Consider the following 20,921-nt stretch of genomic DNA (forward strand, 5'->3'; position numbering starts at 1 on the left):
GAGTAGAAAGTGCATAAAGATTTTCAACTTTGCTTTTTTAAAAGACTTATTTATTTGAGAGAGAGAGAGACAAAGAGAGAGAGCATTAGTGAGGGGAGAGGCAGAGGGAGAGAATCCTTAAGCAGACCCCCCTCCCGCATCCCGCACCCCAAGACCAGGTTTGATCCCACCACCCATGAGATCATGACCTGAGCCAAAACCAAGAGTCAGTCGCTTAACCGATTGAGCCACCTATGCACCCCTCAACTTTGCTTTTTTAAACCTGATGTAAAAAAAATAAATTTGATCTTCAAAAAACCAAACTCATTGGGGTGCCTGGCTGGCCCAGTCAGTAGGGTGAGTGACTTGATCTCAGGGCTGTGAGTCTGAGTCCCACTTGGGTGTGGATATTATTTAACAGTAAAACCTTAAAAAACAAAACAAAACAAAACTCACTTGTGCTTTTTCACCTCTGAGTGAAAAGGCTTGTGTTTTTCTAAAGTAAGCTAGAATTATTTTGCATGATAGTTCAAGTATTGCTTTATCTGAATTAAAAATATATTGGATTTCATTAACATGACATCTAATAATTTAAATTTAATGGCTTTAATTCTTGTCTATTATGAAATGTCTAAATGAAATAATTTGAAAACATAGCTTAGATGTGGAAACATTAAGAAATTATGAGTCAGAACAGAACAGCCATTAACACAGCAACTGCTCTAATATGGAAAACAAGTGGGGAAGAATTAATTTACTGGGAAGGTGGAGGAAATCAATATACTCAACATTATTAACTATGTTTTGTTTTCCACAGCAAGAAGAACTCCTACCAGTTTTGAATTAAAATGGAAAAATATGAGAACCTAGGATTGGTTGGAGAAGGGAGCTATGGAATGGTGATGAAGTGTAGGAATAGAGATAGTGGAAGAATTGTGGCCGTCAAGAAGTTCTTAGAAAGTGATGATGACAAAATGGTTAAAAAAATTGCTATGCGAGAAATCAAGTTATTAAAGGTGAGTAAATACCAATACTGAGTTTAAAAATAAGTTTTTCTTGATCAAGATTACATTTTTATAAAAAATTACTGTTTTTATATTAATTTCCACACCAAGATTTAAGACATAAATTTCTTTTTTGACAATAAACAAATAAAATGATTATATATGCATATTCATTTATCCTATGAATATAAATATGATTTTGAAAGTATTTGTTGTTTCTTTATGTATCTATCTACCTATCAGTCATCAGTGTTGGGGGTCCTAAAGACCACTCGACATTCCATGATTCAATAGGAGGACTCAGAGCATTCAGCATTTATGGATTGCATTCATGGATTTATTACAGTGGAGGATATAAAGCAAAATCAGCAAAGAAAAAGACACATGGGGTGAATTCCAGAGGACACCTGTCACAGATTTCCAAGAATCCTCTTCCAGTGGAGTCACACAGGATGCACTTATTTTTTCCAAAAATGAGCTGTGACAACACGTGTGAAATATTGTCTACCAAGGAGATTCAGTAGATTCAGTGTCCAGGGTTTTTATTGGGGGATGTTCATGTAGACACCCTCTGGCTCATACCAAAATTCCAGAGGCCCAGAAGGAATGGAAATATTCAGCATGTGCAACATTTTTTTTGCATATTGAGCCACTTAACCAGTTCTTGAAATGAAGGGAACCCTCATGAAATCCAAGTTCCCAGGTGCCAACCAAGGGCTCATTTTGTAAGCAGACCTTTCTAAGTCTCAGGCCTGCTGTGTGATCTCTCTCTCTCTAATCGGTCTCACCAAAAATTTATCAATTTTATTTATCTTTAGAAAGAACCAATGTTTGATCTTCTCTATTTTGTATTTCTTTTTTTAATTTATTTTTTAATTTAAATTCAATTTAATTAACATACAGCGTATTATTAGTTTCAAAGGTAGGATTTAGTGATTCATCAGTTGCATACAACACCCAATGCTCATTCCATCCAGTGCCCTCCTCAATGCCCAACACCCAGTTACCCCATCCCCCCACCCACCACCCCTCCAGCAGCACTCATTTGTTTCTTATACCTAAGAGTCTCTTATTGTTTCTCTCCCTCTCTGTTTTTGTCTTATTTTTCCTCCTTCCCTTCCCCTATGTTCATCTGTTTTGTTTCTTAAATTCCACCTATGAGTGAAATCATATGATATTTGTCTTTCTCTGATTGACTTATTTCACTTTACATAATACTCTCTAGTTCCATCCATGTCATTGCAGATGGCAAGATTTCATTCTCTTTGATGGTTGAGTAATATTCCATTGATATATATATATATATATATATATAGTATAATATATATACATTGTATATATGTAATATATATAGAAATGCATAATATCCATTACACACACACATACACACACACACACTACATCTTCTTTATCCTTTCATCTGTCAGTGGACATGTGGGCTCTTTCCATAGTTTGGCTATTGTGGACATTGCTGTTATAAACATTGGGGTGCATGTGCCCCTTCAAATCACTGTTTGTATCATTTGGGTAAACATCTAATAGTGCAATTGCTGGGTCATAGGGTAGCTCTATTTTTGACTTTTTAAAAAAAGATTTTATTTATTTTTTGAGAGAGAGAGCGCACACATGAGTAGGGGGAGGTGCAGAGGGAGAAGCAGGCTCCTGGGATCATTACCTGAGCCGAAGGGAGATGCTTAACCAACTGCACCACCCCGATGACCCTATTTTTAACTTTTTGAGAAACCTCCATACTGTCTTCCAGAGTGGTTACACCAGTTTGCATTCCCGCCAACAGTGTAAGACGGTTTCCTTTCTCCACATCCTCACCAACATCTGTTGTTCCTGAGTTGTTAATTTTAGCCAATCTGACTGGTGTGAGGTGGTATCTCATTGTGGTTTTGATTTGTATTTCCCTGAAGCCGAGTGATGTTGAACATTTTTTTGTGTGTCTGTTGGCCATTTACATGTCTTCTTTGGAGAAATGTCTCTTAATGTCTTCTGCCCATTTCTTGACTGGATTTTTTTGTTTTTTGGGTGTTGAGTTTGTTAAGTTCTTATAGATTTTGGATACTAGCCCTTTATCTGATAAGACATTTGAAAATCTTCTCCTATTCTGTTGGTTGTCTTTTAGTTTTGTTGACTGTTTCCTTTGCTGTGCACATGCTTTTTATTTCGATGAAGTCCCAATAGTTCATTTTTGCTTTTGTTTCCCTTGCCTTTGAAGACATGACTAGCAAGAAGTTGCTACGGCCAAGGTCAAAGAGGTTTCTGCCAATGTTCCCCTCTAGGATTTTGATGGATTCCTGTCTCACATTTACATCTTTTATCCATTTTGAGTTTATTTTAGTATAGGGTGTAAGAAAGTGGTCCAGTTTCATTCTCCTGCATGTTGCTGTCCAATTTTCCCAACACCATGTGTTGAAGAGACTGTCTCTTACCCATTGGATATTCTTTCCTGCTTTGTTGAAGATTAGTTGACCATAGAGTTGAGGGTCCATTTCTGGGTTCTCTATTCTGTTCCATTGCTTTATGTGTCTGTTTTTTGTGCCAGTACCATACTGTCTTGATGATTACAGCTTTGTAACACAGCTTGAAGTCTGGAATTGTGATGCCTCCAGGTTTGGTTTTCTTTTTCAAGATTGCTTTGGCTATTTGGGGTCTTTTCTGATTCTGTACAAATTTTAGGATTTTTTGTTTTAGCTCTATGAAAAATGTTGATGGCATTTTGATAGGGATTGACTCTGAGAGTGGTGAGGATGAACTTCCCTGATAGAGGAGGACCATTCTTTGGTCAAGGGTATATGAGTAGCTGTGCTCCCTGCTAGAACCTCCAAACAGTCTCTCAAAGTCTTTCTTTTCTTTTCTTTTTTTTTTAAAGTAAACTCTACCCCCAGTGTGGGACTTGAACTCACAACCCTAAGATCAAGAGTTGCATGTCCTACTGACAGAGCCAGCCAGATGCCCCTTTATTTCTCTCTATTTCATTTTTTTTTCTCTAATATTTCATTCCTTCTACTTAGTTTGGGTGGGTTTATTTTGCAGTTCTTCTTCCTAACCTGTTGATATAGATGCTTATTTAATTTCCAGCCTTTTCCCCCTCATACATGCATCTAAGGCTATATTTCCTTCTATGAACAGCTTGGTATGTATCTCAGAAATTTTGAGTAGGAGTTCAAAATATTTTCTCATTTTCCTTAATTTCTAAATATGTGGAAATTTTCTAGTTTTCCCTTCCCTGGTTATTTAGTTTTGCCACAGTTTTCTTGTAATCTGAAAATATACTATGTAACATTTTATTCCTTTCAAAAAAAATTTTAAAGATCTTATTTATTTATTTGACAGAAAGAGAGTGAGAGAGTGAGCATGCACACAAGCAGGGGGAACAGCAGGCAGAGGGAGAGGGAGAAGTGGCTCCCTGGTTTAGCAGGGAGCCTGATGCAGGGCTCGATCCCAGGACCCTGGGATCATGACCTGAGCCGAAGGCAGATGCTTAACGACTGAGCCACCCAGGTGCCCCTGATTTCTTAATTAAAGATATACTTTTCAATTTTGGTATTTCCATTGGATTTTTTTTTTTATAGTCTCCATTTGGCCACCAAAACTCCTTATTGTGCTTTCTTGACTATTTAAATTAGTCTTTTCTAAAGTCTTTATCTAGTACCTATTATCTGGATCTCCCATATGTTTATTTCTATTGTTTGGTTTTTTTCTCTTGGTTTTTTATTAAGTTAACTTTTTATATGGCTGTATTAATTTTTAAGAATGGTATACATAGCTTGAGTCTCTGGATGATATCTTTCCCCTGGGAGGAGTTACATTTGCTTATGCGAGGCTTTTGAGGGCACTCTTGAGGGTTCTCCAGGAAACCTAACATTGTGCCATCATCTTAATCCAATTTGAGGAATTTACATTATTTGAATTTGAATTGTAGTTCGTGAGAATGCCTATTTATTATTCACCCTTATCATAGTTTATGGACTTTTAGGGCCAACCCAAAGTGAAAGGGTCTCATCAGGCCTGTACCCCTTCTTTTTACTTTGATGGCCCCCGGACACCAATCATTATTACCTTAGGCCACAAGACTGTCAAAAGTGCCACTCAACATCTTAATCTCTCTGAATTGGTATGTTTCCAGGGTTTAAAAAAAAATAACTAATTGTTTGGTTCTCTTCCCTGGGCCTCTGTCTTCAGGATCCTAGTCTAGATATTCTTTAGTATCTTATCTCTCTTGTCCCTTAGAATAGTGGTTTTATATTTTTGTCCAACTTTTCTACTTGTACTCAGTATGAGAGCTGTTATAAATCACCTAGTCTACGGAAATTATTATACTTTTCTGTTCTAAAATTTTTATTTGGTTCTAAATCTGCTATATCACTTTTTCTGATTTCAAGTTCCCTCAAAAAAATTTTTTTAAGTAAGTTCTATACTCAGCTCAGAGATTTGCACGCCAGCCAGGAGCCCCGGTTGTTTTTTTTTTAAGCTTTGCTTTTTTTAGTATTTATTTATTTATTTACTTACTTACTTACTTAAACTCCACCCCCAACATGGGGCTCGAACTTAGGACCCAGAGATCAAGAGCCACATGTTCTACCAACTGAGCCAGCCAGGCACCTCAAATTCCCTCAGTTTTTTGAGGTTGACTTTTTTCTTTTTAAGCATAGTAGCTTTATCTGATAATTCCAAAACCTGAACTCATTCTGTATCTGCTTTGGTTTTCTTTATATTCCGATAGTTTTTATTTGTGGTATCGTATTTCTTTGTATGCCTGGTTGTCTTTGATTTTTTGCTGGACATTATATTTGAAACATTATTTTTTAGGAATAATTTGAGGCTAAAGTGAAGTCTCCTGAGGACTGGTTCATTTCTGTCCATTTTTAGTGGGGAAGGTGTAGTCCTTAGTGTCCCAGCTTAAATTGGGCTTCAGAGACCCCACCTTTGAAAGGCATTTGGACTTTGACTTTTCCTTCCCTCTTAGCTCCAACAGGCCACAAAAATCCAAGCTCAGTTACACACCTGTTAGTTGATGGCAAAATCAGCTTAAGTACTGAAATTAACTCTCTGAGTTCTCCTGTTCTTGCTTTTGGCCCAGTAATTCCTCACTGTCTTCTTGGGTCTTTTATATGTTTAAGAAGATTTTAAAATATTTTGTCCAACTTTTTAAGATTTCTCAATAGGAGAGTTGGTCTGAGTTCCCTACCAAATGTGGTACTCCTCAGCTTTCAAAAATAAAAGCACAGAGAAAGAGTGAGAGAAAGAGAGAGAGAAAGGTGGAACTGATAGTCTATGTTTTCATTTTAGAAGTGTGTCATTTAATTTTCATGTATTTTGGAATTTTCTAGTTATCTTTTTGTTATTGATTTCTATTTTAATTCCATTATGGTACAAGAGCAGACATTGTGTGATTTCTATTATTTTAAATTTGTTATGGTGTGTTTTGTGGCCTACAATGTGGTCTATCTTGGTGAATGTTCCATCTGAACTAGAGAAATGTGAATTCTGCTGTTGAGTAGTCTGTAGATGTCAATTACATCAAGTTGGTTGATGGTGTTGTTGAATTCAACTGTGTGTCCTTACTGATTTTCTACCTCTTGGGTCTATCTATTTCTGAGCAGAATGGTTGACATTTCCAACTATGATAGTGAATTTGTTTATTTCTCCCTGCATTCTATCAGTTTTTACCTCATATAGTTTGATACTCTGTTGTTAGGCACATACATGTTAAGAATTGTTATGTCTCCTTGGAAAATTGACACCTTTTCATTATGTAATGCCCTCTTATCCTTGATAACTTTTCTTACTTTGCAGTTTGGTTTAGTCTGGAATTTTTTTTTTTTTTTTTTTTTAGTGGTTGCCCTACATTTGCCTCACTGAGAGATTGCTTCCAGCAAATGAGTTTCTGTGTGATTATTCAGGCCTCCCTTCCCTGCTGTCCTTGGTACCATTCAGTTCTAGGGTTGCTTTCACTGACAGCCCATGAATCTTGTTCCTATTATATCAAAGAAGGAGTTTTTTGTTTTTGTTTTTTTTCCTTTTCAGGGTATGTCACCAATTTTGATTACTCTGTTCTCCCAGCTTTTTAGCCACAGGAGATCTCTTGGTATCTTCCTAAACTTCTGTTTGACCTTGACTACATTTGGCAGTCCCACCTCATTTGTTGTTGGTAGGGGTCATAGATCCCACTTCATCAAAGATGGAGCTACATTTTTTTTTTCTCATTGGTTTTATTGTACTCTTTGAGAGAAGAATGGGGCAATATGATCTTTTGAGTATAATTGAAAAACCAAAATATACTTTTAACAATTTATACTATTCATGAATTTTATTTATGTCTTTCTTATACTAAGATTTTAGATTATGACTGATTGCTAAATAATTCAATGTTGTAAAAATGATTTTGCATTTTTTTTTACAATAGCAACTGAGGCATGAAAATCTGGTGAATCTGTTGGAAGTATGTAAGAAAAAAAAACGATGGTACCTAGTCTTTGAATTTGTTGACCATACAATTCTTGATGACTTGGAGCTCTTTCCCAATGGACTAGACTACCAGCTGGTTCAAAAATATTTGTTTCAGATTATTAATGGAATTGGATTTTGTCACAGTCACAATGTAAGTACTTAGTTTAAACAATTATTTTGCCAATGATTAACTTACCTGATACCATCACTTAATGAGACACTGACCTAGTCTGAAGTTTGGACTAGTAAAGTAATTGAAATAACCATGTTACTTTGATACTGCCAATTTTCATGTTTCATAATAACACGTAGTCTTTCTCCCAACAATTAGGCTGTGCTGAAAGTTGAAAGAGTGTACATGAACACCCATGTAATTACCACCTGGATTCTAACTTGTTAACATTTTGCTATATTTGCTTTATGACATTTATTCAACTAGTCATCTGTTTATCAACCCATTAATCTGTCTTATTTATTTATCCACTTGAAAGTAAGTTGCAGACATCAGTACACTTCAAACTTTAAGCACTTCAGCTATGCATATTAAACTAGAGTTTAATATTTGTTTGCTCTGTGTGTGTGTGTGTTTTAGGTAACATTTGCTGAGTAAAATGCACAAATTTTAAGTTCAGATTCTCTTGCCTAGTTGTGAAGTATGAAAATCCCTGCTCTTACCCTATTGTCTATCATAATAATTTTATATCATTTGAGAATCATATAAAAGCACCTCCAGATGAAATGACACTTAGAAGTATAGTATAAAATGAATAACTTAATACATTGATTCTGCCAGTTTTACAACACATTGATTTTGCCATATTTTTAAGTGATATTTTAAAATGTATGTGATTATACAAATAACAAATGCTAACAGTAGATGTGGGGCTGACCCTGTGACCTTACACGAATGTCTAGGATATAATAGAAGTTGGTAGCCTTTGCAAAATGCTCAGCAATGGCAGGTTGCTATTTAGGATGCTGGTCCTCTGAAAGAGTTTAAAATAAATATATTTTTAAAATTTTCGAAATGAAGTTTACTTGTATTAAAGAATGAGGCCTAATAATTTATTTTGCCTAGCTGTAGAATTTTTAGTATTGTCTCCCAGCGTCCTGTTTTCTACTTCCATAGTCTCTCCTTTAGAAATCTTAACCACTGACCTTGTTGTACCCTTTTTACACTTCTAACTGCCTGATGAATGCCTCTACTTAGGTGCTCAGCGATCCACCTAAAAGCCCATATGGCTAAAACTAAACTACTAATTATTCCATCAAAGCTAAGTTTTCCTAGACTTTTCTTTTTTTGATGGAGCCCCCATTATTTTAAATTCCCAGGTTTAAGTAAAATATCTGAGATTACTTCCTAACTTCTGTTGATTCTGATTGAGAATACTTCTAAATTGTATCTCTTCCATTCCATTTCTCTGAACACCAGCCTAGTTTAGGCCCTTATCATCTTATCATTGTCCCATTGCTCTTCTCCTGGCCTCTAGCCCCTCTTTCTGATTTAGTTTGTTTATGGCCAACATCTTTAAACACTATATTGGTTGTCACTTCCATGGGATCCACTTCCCTGAGAAGTCTTGATCAAACTCAGACTTCCCATGCTGGCAGTTGAGGCAGCCTTCCTCCCTAGGACATAACCTCTTCTCTAGGAAAACATTTCCCTGGAATTTCCTGATCTATTTTCATCTTCACTTTTTTCTTTTTTTAAAAAAGATTATTTATTTGAGAGAAGCGGGGGGTGAGACCGAGGGATAGGGCGAGAAACAGATTCCCCACTGTGCAGGGAACATGACACGGGGCTGGATCCCACAACCCTGAGATCATGACCTGAACTGAAATCAAGTCAGACGCTCAACCAGCTGAGCCACCCAGGTGCCATTCGTCTTCACTCTTTTACTCTCCTTCATTCAGATTGTCCTTCCATTTCTGTATTTATCCAGGTTGCACACAGTATTAGAGACCTATCTTAGAAGCCTCCCCTTTCATAAAAATTTTCCATGACCATTCTAGTCTTTAATGATAGCCTTACTCCATTAGTCTTGAGAGTAGTCATTAACAGAACAATTGATTTGGTATTTAGTAATATATATTTCACCCAATATCTTTGATTGTTTAAGTGAAACTTCAAGTGTAAGTGTCTTTTCTTGCCTAGCCAGGTCCCAGTTTCTTTGAAGCCAGGAACAATTTTATATGCTTTTATTTGTATTCATCATAGGGACAAAAACAGTACCCTGCACATGGCAGGTGCTCAGAAAATAGTTTGTTTAACTTGATGTGCCCATATGTGTCAGATTCTGTTTTTTTCTTAGATCATACACAGAGATATAAAGCCAGAGAATATATTAGTCTCCCAGTCTGGCGTTGTCAAGTTATGTGATTTTGGATTTGCACGAACGTTGGCAGCCCCTGGGGAAGTTTATACTGATTATGTGGCAACCCGATGGTATAGAGCTCCAGAACTATTGGTCGGTGATGTCAAGTATGGCAAGTAAGACATCAACAAGGGGGTGGAGGGCAGGGAGGGCAGATTTAACACTATTTTCTTGATAAAATGGAATGTGTTTGTAATATAATAAAAGATCCCTCTAACGCCGAAAGGAAGTTTTGGATTTAGGGAGCTTTATAAGATGACTTGTTCTTTTTGGTGCTTCCTCTTTAAATGTTTTTTGTGCAATGAGTTGTGGAAAGCGTACTTATTTTAAAGGTAGGGAAATCAAGGTGAGTCAGTGGTCTGTTTTTTTACGGTGGGTTGGAAATAGATATATTTATCACTTGTAAAGAGAGGAACATGGATTGGATAAGTCTGACACTGTTGGAATGAGGCAAAGTGAAGTTGGCAAGGATGGGGGTAGAAACATAATTGAGTGAAATGTTTTTAAAACATAAATTATCTGCATAAATGAATTCTTCAGAGAAGGGATGGTAACTTTTACTGCTTTGGGTAGAAAGCTTCGTAAAATGTTTTCTGTACTTTGTGTGTGTGTGTGTGTGTGTGTGTGTGTGTGTGTGTGTGTGTGGTTTTTTTTAAAAGATATTATTTATTTATTTGACAGAGAGAGAGAGACAGCCAGCGAGAGAGGAAACACAGGCAGGGGGAGTGGGAGAGGAAGAAGCAGGCTCCTAGCGGAGGAGCCTGATGTGGGGCTCGATCCCAGGACTCTGGGATCACGCCCTGAGCCGGCAGACGCTTAGCGACTGAGCCACCCAGGCACCCCATACTTTTTGTGTTTTTAGTGCACACATCATTTAATATTTTCTTGATTACTCTGAGTTCTCATTTTATTGCTATACTGTAACTTTTGTACCATTTATTTATTTTTTTAATTATTTACTTTAGAGGGGGGAGGGTCAGAGGCAGAGAGAGTCGTAAGCAGACTCTGCACAGAGCATGGAGTCCAGCGTAGAGCTGGATCTCCTGACCCTGATATCATGACCTGAGCCAAAACCAAGCGTTGGACAGGATTTGGACACCGAACCGACTGGGCCACTCAGGCGCCTCTGTACCATTTTATAATTCAGCTATGACCTTAAGAAATTTCAAGGTAGGGGCACCTGGGTGGCTCAGTTGGCTAAGTGTCTGCCTTCCACTCAGGTCACGATCCCAGGGTCCTGGGATAGAGCCCCATATCGTTGGGCTCTTTGCTCAGCAGAGAGTCTGCTTGTCCCTCTCCCTCTGCCTGATGCTCTGCCTGCTTGTGCTCTCTCTCCCTCTGTGTCAAATAAATAAGTAAAATCTTTAAAAAAAATTTTCAAAGTAGTTGTACCTATGCTAATGACACCAGCATATTCTTTAAATTCTTGTGACTGATTTTTAAAACTGTTCTTCCATTTTTTCCCCTCTTAGCTCTCAGTTCTCCTTGTTGTTACTCAATGTGTCTCCAACAACCTCTGGTATGCAGTTTTCAGTGTATGGTGGGATAGACTGATCAACCTTGTTAGAGTTATGTATAAACAAAGAACAAATAGGCTCTGAATGGAAACCCAAAAGGCTTATTTCCAGAATAAAGTACACGTAATAACGATTTTGACTTTTCAGAATACTTTTCCCTCTTATGTCACATAATCGGATGGGTAAAATTGGGAATTCATACTTGAAGTTTACAGGGAAATGTATTTTTATGGGTAATTTAAAGCTTACTACTACTATTCTCAATACCGAAAGTACCAAATAGTAATATGCAGAACAGATTCAGTGACAATAAACATAGTAGGATGCCAGATTTTATACCACATTGCTTTTGTTCCAGGGCTGTTGACGTATGGGCCATTGGTTGTCTCGTAACTGAAATGCTCATGGGGGAACCCCTTTTTCCTGGAGATTCTGATATTGATCAGCTATACCATATTATGATGTGTTTAGGTAAGATTATACATCTGCATTTTAAATTTTAGAGGTTTTTGCTCGTATTGTTTCTACAAGTTGTTGGTATATTAAAGATGATACGTGTTTTAAGTGGCAGTAGGGAGCAAATAGAAAATCTCATCTATCTATCTGTATTAATTCATTCTCAGTCTGACTTTCGTTTGTCTGACATATGGTCTTTTTCATGTTCCCATCCACCCTTCTGTCACACTCCCCACAAAGAAAAGAGCAAAGACTGTACATTTTCTCTGCGTTTTTATACTCAATAAATCACATGTAGAGGATGCAAACGGCCGTTTATTTTCTCTGGGTTAGCAAGTGTTTAGTGTAGTGTGACTATTACGCTCATCCTCACCTTCGAATGGAGAGACACAGAGCCTTCCTAGGTAGTTCAATCTTAGTGCTTTGGATGGAATTTTAAAGCTAGACTAGCAAAGTCTTCTTACATTTGTCGAAATATCAACTTCATGTTGGGAGATGGAACTTGGAAAATGGAGATAATAGGAAAACACTTGGGGGGGTTATTTAACTATTGAATTTTAATTTCCAGGGTAGAAATTCAATAAACAATACAATAGCAGAATTTTCATATTTTATACTAGATTAAGTACTAAAATGGAAGAAAAAGATAAAAGTGCTCAAATCAGACCTTAGACACAGGTACAAGATCACTAGATTTCTAAATTTTAAAACAATTTTAACTTGAAAAAATTAGAACAATTTAGTCTTAATTTTAGAATTAAATTCTTAAAGGGTGGAACTGATTTATCTAGATCAGATTCTGATCACATGATTAATAATATGTTCATTGTTGGGGCGCCTGGGTGGCACAGCGGTTAAGCGTCTGCCTTCGGCTCAGGGCGTGGTCCCAGCGTTATGGGATCGAGCCCCACATCAGGCTCTTCTGCTATGAGCCTGCTTCTTTCTCTCCCACTCCCCCTGCTTGTGTTCCCTCTCTCGCTGGCTGTCTCTATCTCTGTCGAATAAATAAATAAAATATTTAAAAAAAAAATAATATGTTCATTGTTTTGGACAGCACTTTATGCTTTGTTGTTAGAAATGAAGTGTGGGTACTTATATCTAAAAAATTATAAAATGTTCTTTCCTTGTCCTTTTTCTATGCTCCCTCATGATTTCAGTTCTATCTATAGTGGCTTGTGAATTTTCTAAATGAGTAGTTTGAGATAAGAACGTTAATTTTCTGGAGTTAACTTGCATCAACACCACTATGAAGACTGCCGGGTGCCACCACCCTAAGAACACTGTTTTCGGTTGATTTTGCATGCTGAGAGAGCCCGAGTCCATAAGCAGTGTCCTAGTCTTCTGTTCACTCCACATTACCTGTTTCTTTGCCCTTTCCATCATGATGTATAATGACAGAGATGTGTGCTATTCTCACTTCCAGGTAATCTAATTCCAAGACATCAGGAGCTGTTCTATAAAAATCCTGTGTTTGCTGGAGTAAGGTTGCCAGAAATCAAGGAAACAGAACCTCTTGAAAGACGCTATCCCAAGCTCTCTGAAGTTGTGATAGATTTAGCAAAGGTAATCATATGTTTACTTTCATACAGTGAGTTTATATTATAGAGACTTGTTTTTCTATTTTTCTTGTCTGGTTGATCTTTTAGGTTAACAATTTCAATATTGATTTAATTTAATTTAATTAATTTATCTTAAGTAGACTCTACCCCTGACATGGGGCTCAAAATCACGACCCGGAGATCAAGAGTCGCGTGCTCTACCTACTGAACCAGCCAGGAGGCTCCCACCCCACCCCCTGCCTTTTTTTTTTTTTTTCTGCCAGTGGGCTCTAAGCCCAACTTGGAGCTTGAACTCACAACCCCCAGGTCAAGAGTTGCATGCTCCACTGACAGAGCCAGCCAGGCGCCCTTCTATTGATTTAAAAATTTTTTTAAAGATTTTATTTACTTATTTGAGAGAGAGAGAGAAAGCACAAGCAGGGGGAGTGGCAGAGGGAGAGGGAAAAGCAGGCTCCCCGCTGAGCCGGTAGTCTGATGTGAGACTGGGTCCCAGGATCCTTTTATCATGACCTGAGCAGAAGGAAGATGCTTAACTGACTGAGCCACCCAGGCGCCCCTGATTTTAATTTTTGTACATAAAGAAAGAGTTTCAATAATTTGACAAGGGGATCTTCAGAGAGAAAGGCCTGAAAAACTTACTTGTTTTAAGAAACCATTTAGTGTTGTTATCTAGCATGTTCTAAGTGTGAACACATCCTCACAACATGTTTTAACACTTACAGTGTAAGCCTATGCAAGTGGAAAAGAGAAGAAAAGTAAGATAAGGAAATAAAAAGAAAGGTAAAGAAGTAGCAAAATGTTAAAATATAGGGCATAGGCTCACGACCTATACTGTCTTGTTAAAGAGGCTTTTGCTTAGCTGCTGGATTCACTGAAGTGAGCTCACAAATAAAAGATCATCACCTTTGCCTTGTCTTTGAGGAAGATATTAGGGAAATTCTCACTGGACCTTTGGAACTGTTAGCTCAAAAAATTCTTATTAATTCAGACTGTCCTGAAGTATTGATAAAATAAGTACAAGATATCTGAAACACCAGGATCATATGACATTTTCTCAAGATGTTCTTTGCTTTTTAAATTTTTAAAATAACTCATTAAAATAGTTTAGTAAGCTTATAAAAAATTATAACAAGTTCTTAAAAGAATATATTTCTACTTTTCTATATAATCTTCTAACAGATTCAAATATTTTTTTTTATTGAGACCAGCTTTATGATGTCTATGGAGATTTAAAGGGAGTTAAGGTAAAACTATAATCCAATTTATGTCCCTTGTAATAGAATTATATAACTTTTAAACATTTTATTATGGCAAATTTCAAATACAGAAAAAGTAGAAAGAATAGTAGTATAATGAACCCTCAAATACTTATCATCTAGCTACAGCAATTAACAACCTTTTGACAATCTTTTACCTATCTTCACCTCCCTCAACTTTGTTTTCTGTTGTATTTTGAAGCAAATCCCAGAAACTATATCATTTCACTTATAAATACCTTAATTACTTGTAGAACTTTTCTTGTTCATTTAAAGCTATTTATTGAGTTCCTTCTATTTTTACTGGCACTGAATGGTTCCAATAAATCAGAACAAGACCTGCATTAAAATAAAATAATCTATGTTAAGTATCCAGCACAGTAATATACACAGATAGGCCCTTTCCCTTTCATTCTACAAGGGCTTTAAATTTTAAAAATTTATGATAATTCTTTAATATTATAAAACATCTAGCCAATGCTCAAAGTTTCATTGATTTTCTCATAATTTCTTTTTATAGTTTGAATTAGGATCTACATGATGTCTGTAGATCACAATTGGTTGGCACGTATTTAATTTACAAACTCATATTCATGTCTTTCTTTTTTGTTTAAACCTTGCCATTTATTTGATAAAGAAAGTAGGTTGTTTGACCCTTAGAATTTTCCACATAGTATAGTTTAATATGTTCCTCTCTGTCCTGTATTTCTTATAAACTCGTAATAGAACTAGAGCTTGATCAGAATCAGGTTGATTTTTGACAAGACTACAGCAGAAGTTTGTATGTTTCCATCTAGAGACATTAAATGTCTGGTGGTCTTTCTTTTTGTGATATTAGCAACCATTGGTGGTCATTGTCTAGATTTGTTCTTTATTCTTTATCATTTATGATATGCTTTTAAAATTTATTGACTCAAAAGAGCAATTTTCTATTTTTCTTTCAAAGATTTTATTTATTTATTTATTTGAGAGAGAGAGAGCATGAGGGGGGGAGGGGCAGAGAGAGAGGGAGAAGCAGACTCCCCGATGAGCAGGGAGCCTGATGCAGGACTTGGTCCCAGGACTCTGGAATCATGACCTGAGCTGAAGGCAGACGCTTTACCAACTGAGCCACCCAGGCACCCCAATTTTCTATTTTTCTGCATTTAGAAATCTAAATATAGGCAGATTTTCGTTGATATGAGCTGTGTATATTCCTTCGTTTTCCAGAAATGCTTACATATTGACCCAGACAAAAGACCCTTCTGTGCTGAGCTCCTCCATCATGATTTCTTTCATATGGATGGATTTGCTGAGAGGTATAGTACTGACTCATGTTTTCTGGGACACCCCAACCTAGAGTTAAAGTAAGGGTATTCTCTTATTTCTCTACCCACCTGCTTTTATAGGATCTCAAATATTTACCACCCTACCCCTATTCACCCTTAGCAATTATGCAGTTCCTAAGAGTGGTCCCCTGAATTCACTAAATTAAGCATCCTGGTTTTCATGAAGCAGTCACTTCGTGCTTTTCTTTCTGTCTCCCGCTGGTGACATCTACCACTCAGGTCACTGATTTGTATGTTGCTACCAGCTGTGTGATGCCATCATCTTGGGTACTGATGCATTTGCAAACGTGCCATCTCCTGTTGCCACTGAACTTATACCACACCCAGTCCTATGACACTGTTGCCACTGCTGTGCTGGGACTTTGCTGTGCCAAACTTGGGTGTGCCAGAGCTGCTGTCATGCTCTCTTGTGCTGTCCCAGGGCTAGCATCAGTGCAGCTCTCAAAACCCAAAATAGTGAGATGAGTGGCAATGACAGTGCTTTATAGTTTTACAAATCTATTTAATCTTTAGCTTAATAAAAGATACCCGGTTCTCATATTTGCATTCCATTAGTGGTGATACATTGTTTTGATTGAGATATATAAAGAAATTTTGGCCTCACACAAATATGTAGTTACAAAATGGAAGAGTATTTTAATAGCCCTTTCGGATAATTGTGAGTATTCTTTATTGATTCCATACCCCAAACTGTGATACTATACCCAAACTTGACAGTGGTAGTTTCTTAAAGGCTGGTTGCATTGCGGAATCTGAAACATATCAGTGAACTTTTCTTACCCTGTTACATTAAAATCCATTTGTCTCTCTTGCACTTTGAATAGATCTTTTACCCATGCATGCTTTTGTGACATCATTATGAGTCATTTGGAAAATATTGTTTTGTTAAATAATGTAGATCTTTAAAATGATAACATATTTCATTATATCATATCAAAAAGCCATATTCTCTGTCATCAGAAAAGTCTTTTTAAGTATTGGGAATCTGTTGAAGTCACAGTAGCGGACACAAGTTTAACAGAATTCCAATTCTGCATAAAAATTTGAATTTTATCCTTAATACAAATATTATTGGTTGTTTTCCTTTGTTCGTTTAAAAAAATGTCTGCAGAATACTCCAAGTCTGAATAACTGTAGTAGTTTTCTGTCAGTCATTTCAAGTAAAAATGTTCCATGGAAAAAGTGGCTAGTTAAGTTTGTATTTCAAATAATCACACAGTTCCTTTTCTTTTTTCTTTTATTTTTAAAGATTTATTTATTTGAGAAAGAGATAACAAGAGAGAGAGTACGAGCAGAGGGCAGAGGGAGAAGCAGGCTCCCTGCAGAGCAGGGAGCCAGACGTGGGGCTCCATCCCAGGGCCCTGGGATCATGACCTGAGCCAAACGCAGCCGCTTAACTGAGCCACCCAGGCGCCCCCCTAGTCTAGTTTAAAACTCAACTTTTAAAAAAGATTTTATTTATTTATTTAAGAGAGAAGGTGAGTGAAAGAGAGAGAGAGAGAGAAGGAACAGGGGGAGGGACAGAGAGAGAGGGAGAAGCAGACTCTCTGCTGAGCAGGGAGCCAGAAGTGGGGCTCAATCCTGGGACTCCAGGATCATGACCTGAGCCGAAGGCAGACGCTTAACGACTGCGCCACCCAGGCGCCCCACCCAGGCACCCCTTAATACTCAATTTTTAAAAATAAATATCTTGACAATGAATTTTTTTCTAAATTTATCTGTTTTATACAATTTTATTGAATTGACACATGTATTTTTATGTAGATTTTCTCAGGAGCTACAGTTAAAAGTGCAGAAAGATGCCAAAAATATTTCTTTATCTAAAAAATCCCAAAGCAGAAAGAAGGAAAAGGAAAAAGATGATCGCTTAGGTGAAGAGAGAAAAACACTTGTGGTACAGGTAAATGACCATGTCTTAAAGTGTATTAAGTTTTTTAAAAAAATTGTTATTTATGTATTTATTTATTTGAGAGAGAGCGAGAAAGAGATCAAGAGGCGGAGGCCAGAGGGAGAAGCAGACTCCCTGCTGAGCAAGGAGCCTGACACAGGGCTCCGTATGCAGACCTAGGATCACGACCTGAGCCGAAGGTAGATGCTTAACCAAACGATCCACTCAGGTGCTCCAATGTGTAATAAGTTTTAGATTTAATTTATCCTTCAATGTTTGGAGTTAAGAAATGAAGATGAAAAAAAGTTTTCTGGGTGGTGAATACGTTAACTTTTGTAAAAATGTTATCTTCTCTTTAGACATTACCTTTTAAAAAACTGTCTTAACATATCGTGTATTGAGTGCCTACTGTGTATCAGACTGTGCAGTAGGTCTTGTCAGGAAATCACATTCATCTAAGGACAGTTAGATACATCTACTCACATATAAACACATGGACCCAAACAGGTGCACACACCCTTTTTTTCCTTAAGTGATAAGAGAGAAAAATATCATTTAAAAAATTTGGTATAGAGCATTTTAAAATTGAGATTTGGGTATTTAATTTATTTGAAGTCTCCTTTTGCAGGGAGGTTATCCAGAGTCTGTTCTTGGTGAGGTAATTCAAGTCCACTGCCAACCCACTTCATTTTCTCAAGTGAACTGGAAGAAGGAGTTCTCAATTTTGTATTTCAATTTTTGTACTTTAGATATATAAGAACAAAAGTGGGCATACTTGTTTCTCTTTCACATTTTTCTACTGAAAAAAATATAAATTTGATATATGTATATATTCTATTAATCTGATATATATATGTGTGTGTGTATATATATATATATGTATATATCTCAGAGCTAGTGTGAATTGCATTTCTTTTTGGGGGGGATTTTTTATTTTAAAGTAATTTCTGCACCCAATGTGAGGCTCAAACTTACAACCCTGAGATCAAGAGTTGCATGCTCTACTGACTGAGCCAGCCAGGTGCCCTGTGAATTTCATTTTTATTCAAAACACACGTCTGACCAAGAATCCTGGGTTTAATTTTAATACTATAGATAGAATAAAGAAAACAGGGGCACAGTAAGGTGATATTTATGGAATTCTGCTTTAGTTGACAAATTCTTTATAGGAAGAGGTGATTTTTCATTCTCCTCAGATCATTAATGTTATTAACATTTTTATTAATGGTCAGGATACCAATACTGATCCCAAAATTAAAGATTCTAAAGTATTTAAAATAAAAGGATCAAAAATGGATGGAGATAAAGTTGAAAAAGTCAGTCGAGCTTCAAATGCCAGCTGTCTCCCTGACAATGGGATGAGTCACATCGGAATGGTGCCTTCTACAAGCCTCCGAGATTGCAGCAATGGCAGCGTGGGTCATACTAGAAATCCAGGCGTGGCAATCCCTCCACTCGCACACAATCTTTCTGCAGTGGCTCACGGTATTAATTCTGGAATGGTGACTATCCCAGGAGTTCAGAGTTACAGGTATGAATTAGGAAAATAAGAACAAAGTGCTGTTTAAGGGTACGTTTGCAAATTGCGAGTGTTTATCAATGCAACCACATTATGTTACTTTCTGGCTTCTGGGTGCTCCTCATTCTTGCCAGGATTCTATTTCAAAAGCCTTTTGGCCTATGTGATAAAAATTATTAGCATTTGATTAAAAAAAAATTCACCTGAGTACTAAGAAAGGACTGTATTGTTTAAGGTGAAAGAAGCTCTACAACTATTTAGTCTAAAAACATGAAAGGAGGTTATCATAATAAAAGAAGTAATTGGTTTTAAGGGTCTGCTGTTACATGGTATGGCTGTGGGCATTTGGTGGTACAAAGAAACTCATTTTGGAAATTTTGCTGGAGGGAAAGTAGTTTATTTGGTTGGACCTGGGAGCTAGGTGGGAGGCATGAGGGTAGTGGCAAAGGACAGAATGTTTCACCAGATCTGTGTTCATTGTGTATTTAAGAACAGGCATTAAATGCTGATTAAACTGCAGGTCGCTTGGTTTTGTGTCATTTGGTTTTGGTTTTGTGCTTGAAGAATAATTACTGCTGGTTCTAACATAAATTTTTTGTCGTTACAGAGTGGATGAGAAAACCAAGAAGTATTGTATTCCATTTGTAAAACCAAATAAACATTCTCCATCAGGCATTTATAATATTAATGTGACCACATCAGTAAGTGAACTATTCCCAGTGGTAAAAGAGCAAACATTAGTCATTTCTAGACTTCCACTCATGTTAAATATAGTAGGGAAGAACTGAGAATTTTATTTGGAGACATACCATAGAGTGGAATCTTAATTATATGTATATCATTCCAACCTGTCATAATCAAATATGTGAAAGTCTTAAAGTTTAAGTAAGTTTTGCAAGCCTAGAAGTTTATAAGATATTATTTAAATGACATCTGCTTTAATTTTTTTGGTAACAGTAAATTTACTTAACTTAATACTTGGTGATCAGTTCTTTTGTAGAGTAGGTGACAAGATAAAGTGTAATTATGTATTATGTATGAGACACTGGAGATGAATAAATCAAATCCCTCTCTTCCGAGAGCTCATGGTCTAGCATAGGGTCAACACATTCGAACAGTGTCAGCTTATAATAGTGGAAGCATATACAAGGTTCAGAGGTCTTCTGAAGATTCAGAGGAGTGCTATGCTCAACATAACTGCCAGAATGCTTCTTTTTAAAGTTAACTTAAATTATCATTATTCTTCCATTCAAAACCCTCCATTGGCTTGTCATCTCTGAGTAAAGATCAAAGTCCTTAACAGCTCCTGTAAGTCCCTGATTGACCCACTTCCCCAGCCCTTTATTCCATCCCAACTAATCTCATTCTTTGTTTTTTTAAAGATTTTATTTATTTATTTACTTGACCGAGAGAGAGGGAGACAGCCAGCAAGAGAGGGAACACAAGTAGGGGGAGTGGGAGAGGAAGAAGCAGGCTCCCAGTGGTGGAGCCTGATGTGGGATCACGCCCTGAGCTGAAGGCAGACGCTTAACCCCTGTGCCACCCAGGCGCCCCATTCTTGATCAATCTATTCCAACACCC

The 20,921-nt window shown here is 37.0% G+C and overlaps 1 protein-coding gene across 1 annotated transcript in view; it reads left to right on the forward strand.

Annotated features, from left to right (window-relative positions):
* The first annotated feature begins 621 nt into the window (after window positions 1-621).
* CDKL2 (cyclin dependent kinase like 2) overlaps window positions 622-20,921 on the forward strand; it is a 31,406-nt gene continuing 11,106 nt past the window's right edge. Inside the window, exons 1-9 of the mRNA XM_008693222.1 lie at window positions 622-995; window positions 7,399-7,593; window positions 9,755-9,933; window positions 11,693-11,805; window positions 13,214-13,353; window positions 15,815-15,903; window positions 17,698-17,833; window positions 19,054-19,352; window positions 19,948-20,041. Coding sequence (XP_008691444.1) covers window positions 828-995; window positions 7,399-7,593; window positions 9,755-9,933; window positions 11,693-11,805; window positions 13,214-13,353; window positions 15,815-15,903; window positions 17,698-17,833; window positions 19,054-19,352; window positions 19,948-20,041 — 1,413 coding nt within the window. The 5' untranslated portion in view covers window positions 622-827. The remainder of the gene's footprint in view (window positions 996-7,398; window positions 7,594-9,754; window positions 9,934-11,692; window positions 11,806-13,213; window positions 13,354-15,814; window positions 15,904-17,697; window positions 17,834-19,053; window positions 19,353-19,947; window positions 20,042-20,921) is intronic.

Source organism: Ursus maritimus, unplaced genomic scaffold (assembly GCF_017311325.1).
Source record: "Ursus maritimus isolate PB19 unplaced genomic scaffold, ASM1731132v1 scaffold_8, whole genome shotgun sequence".
NCBI lineage: Eukaryota > Metazoa > Chordata > Mammalia > Carnivora > Ursidae > Ursus > Ursus maritimus.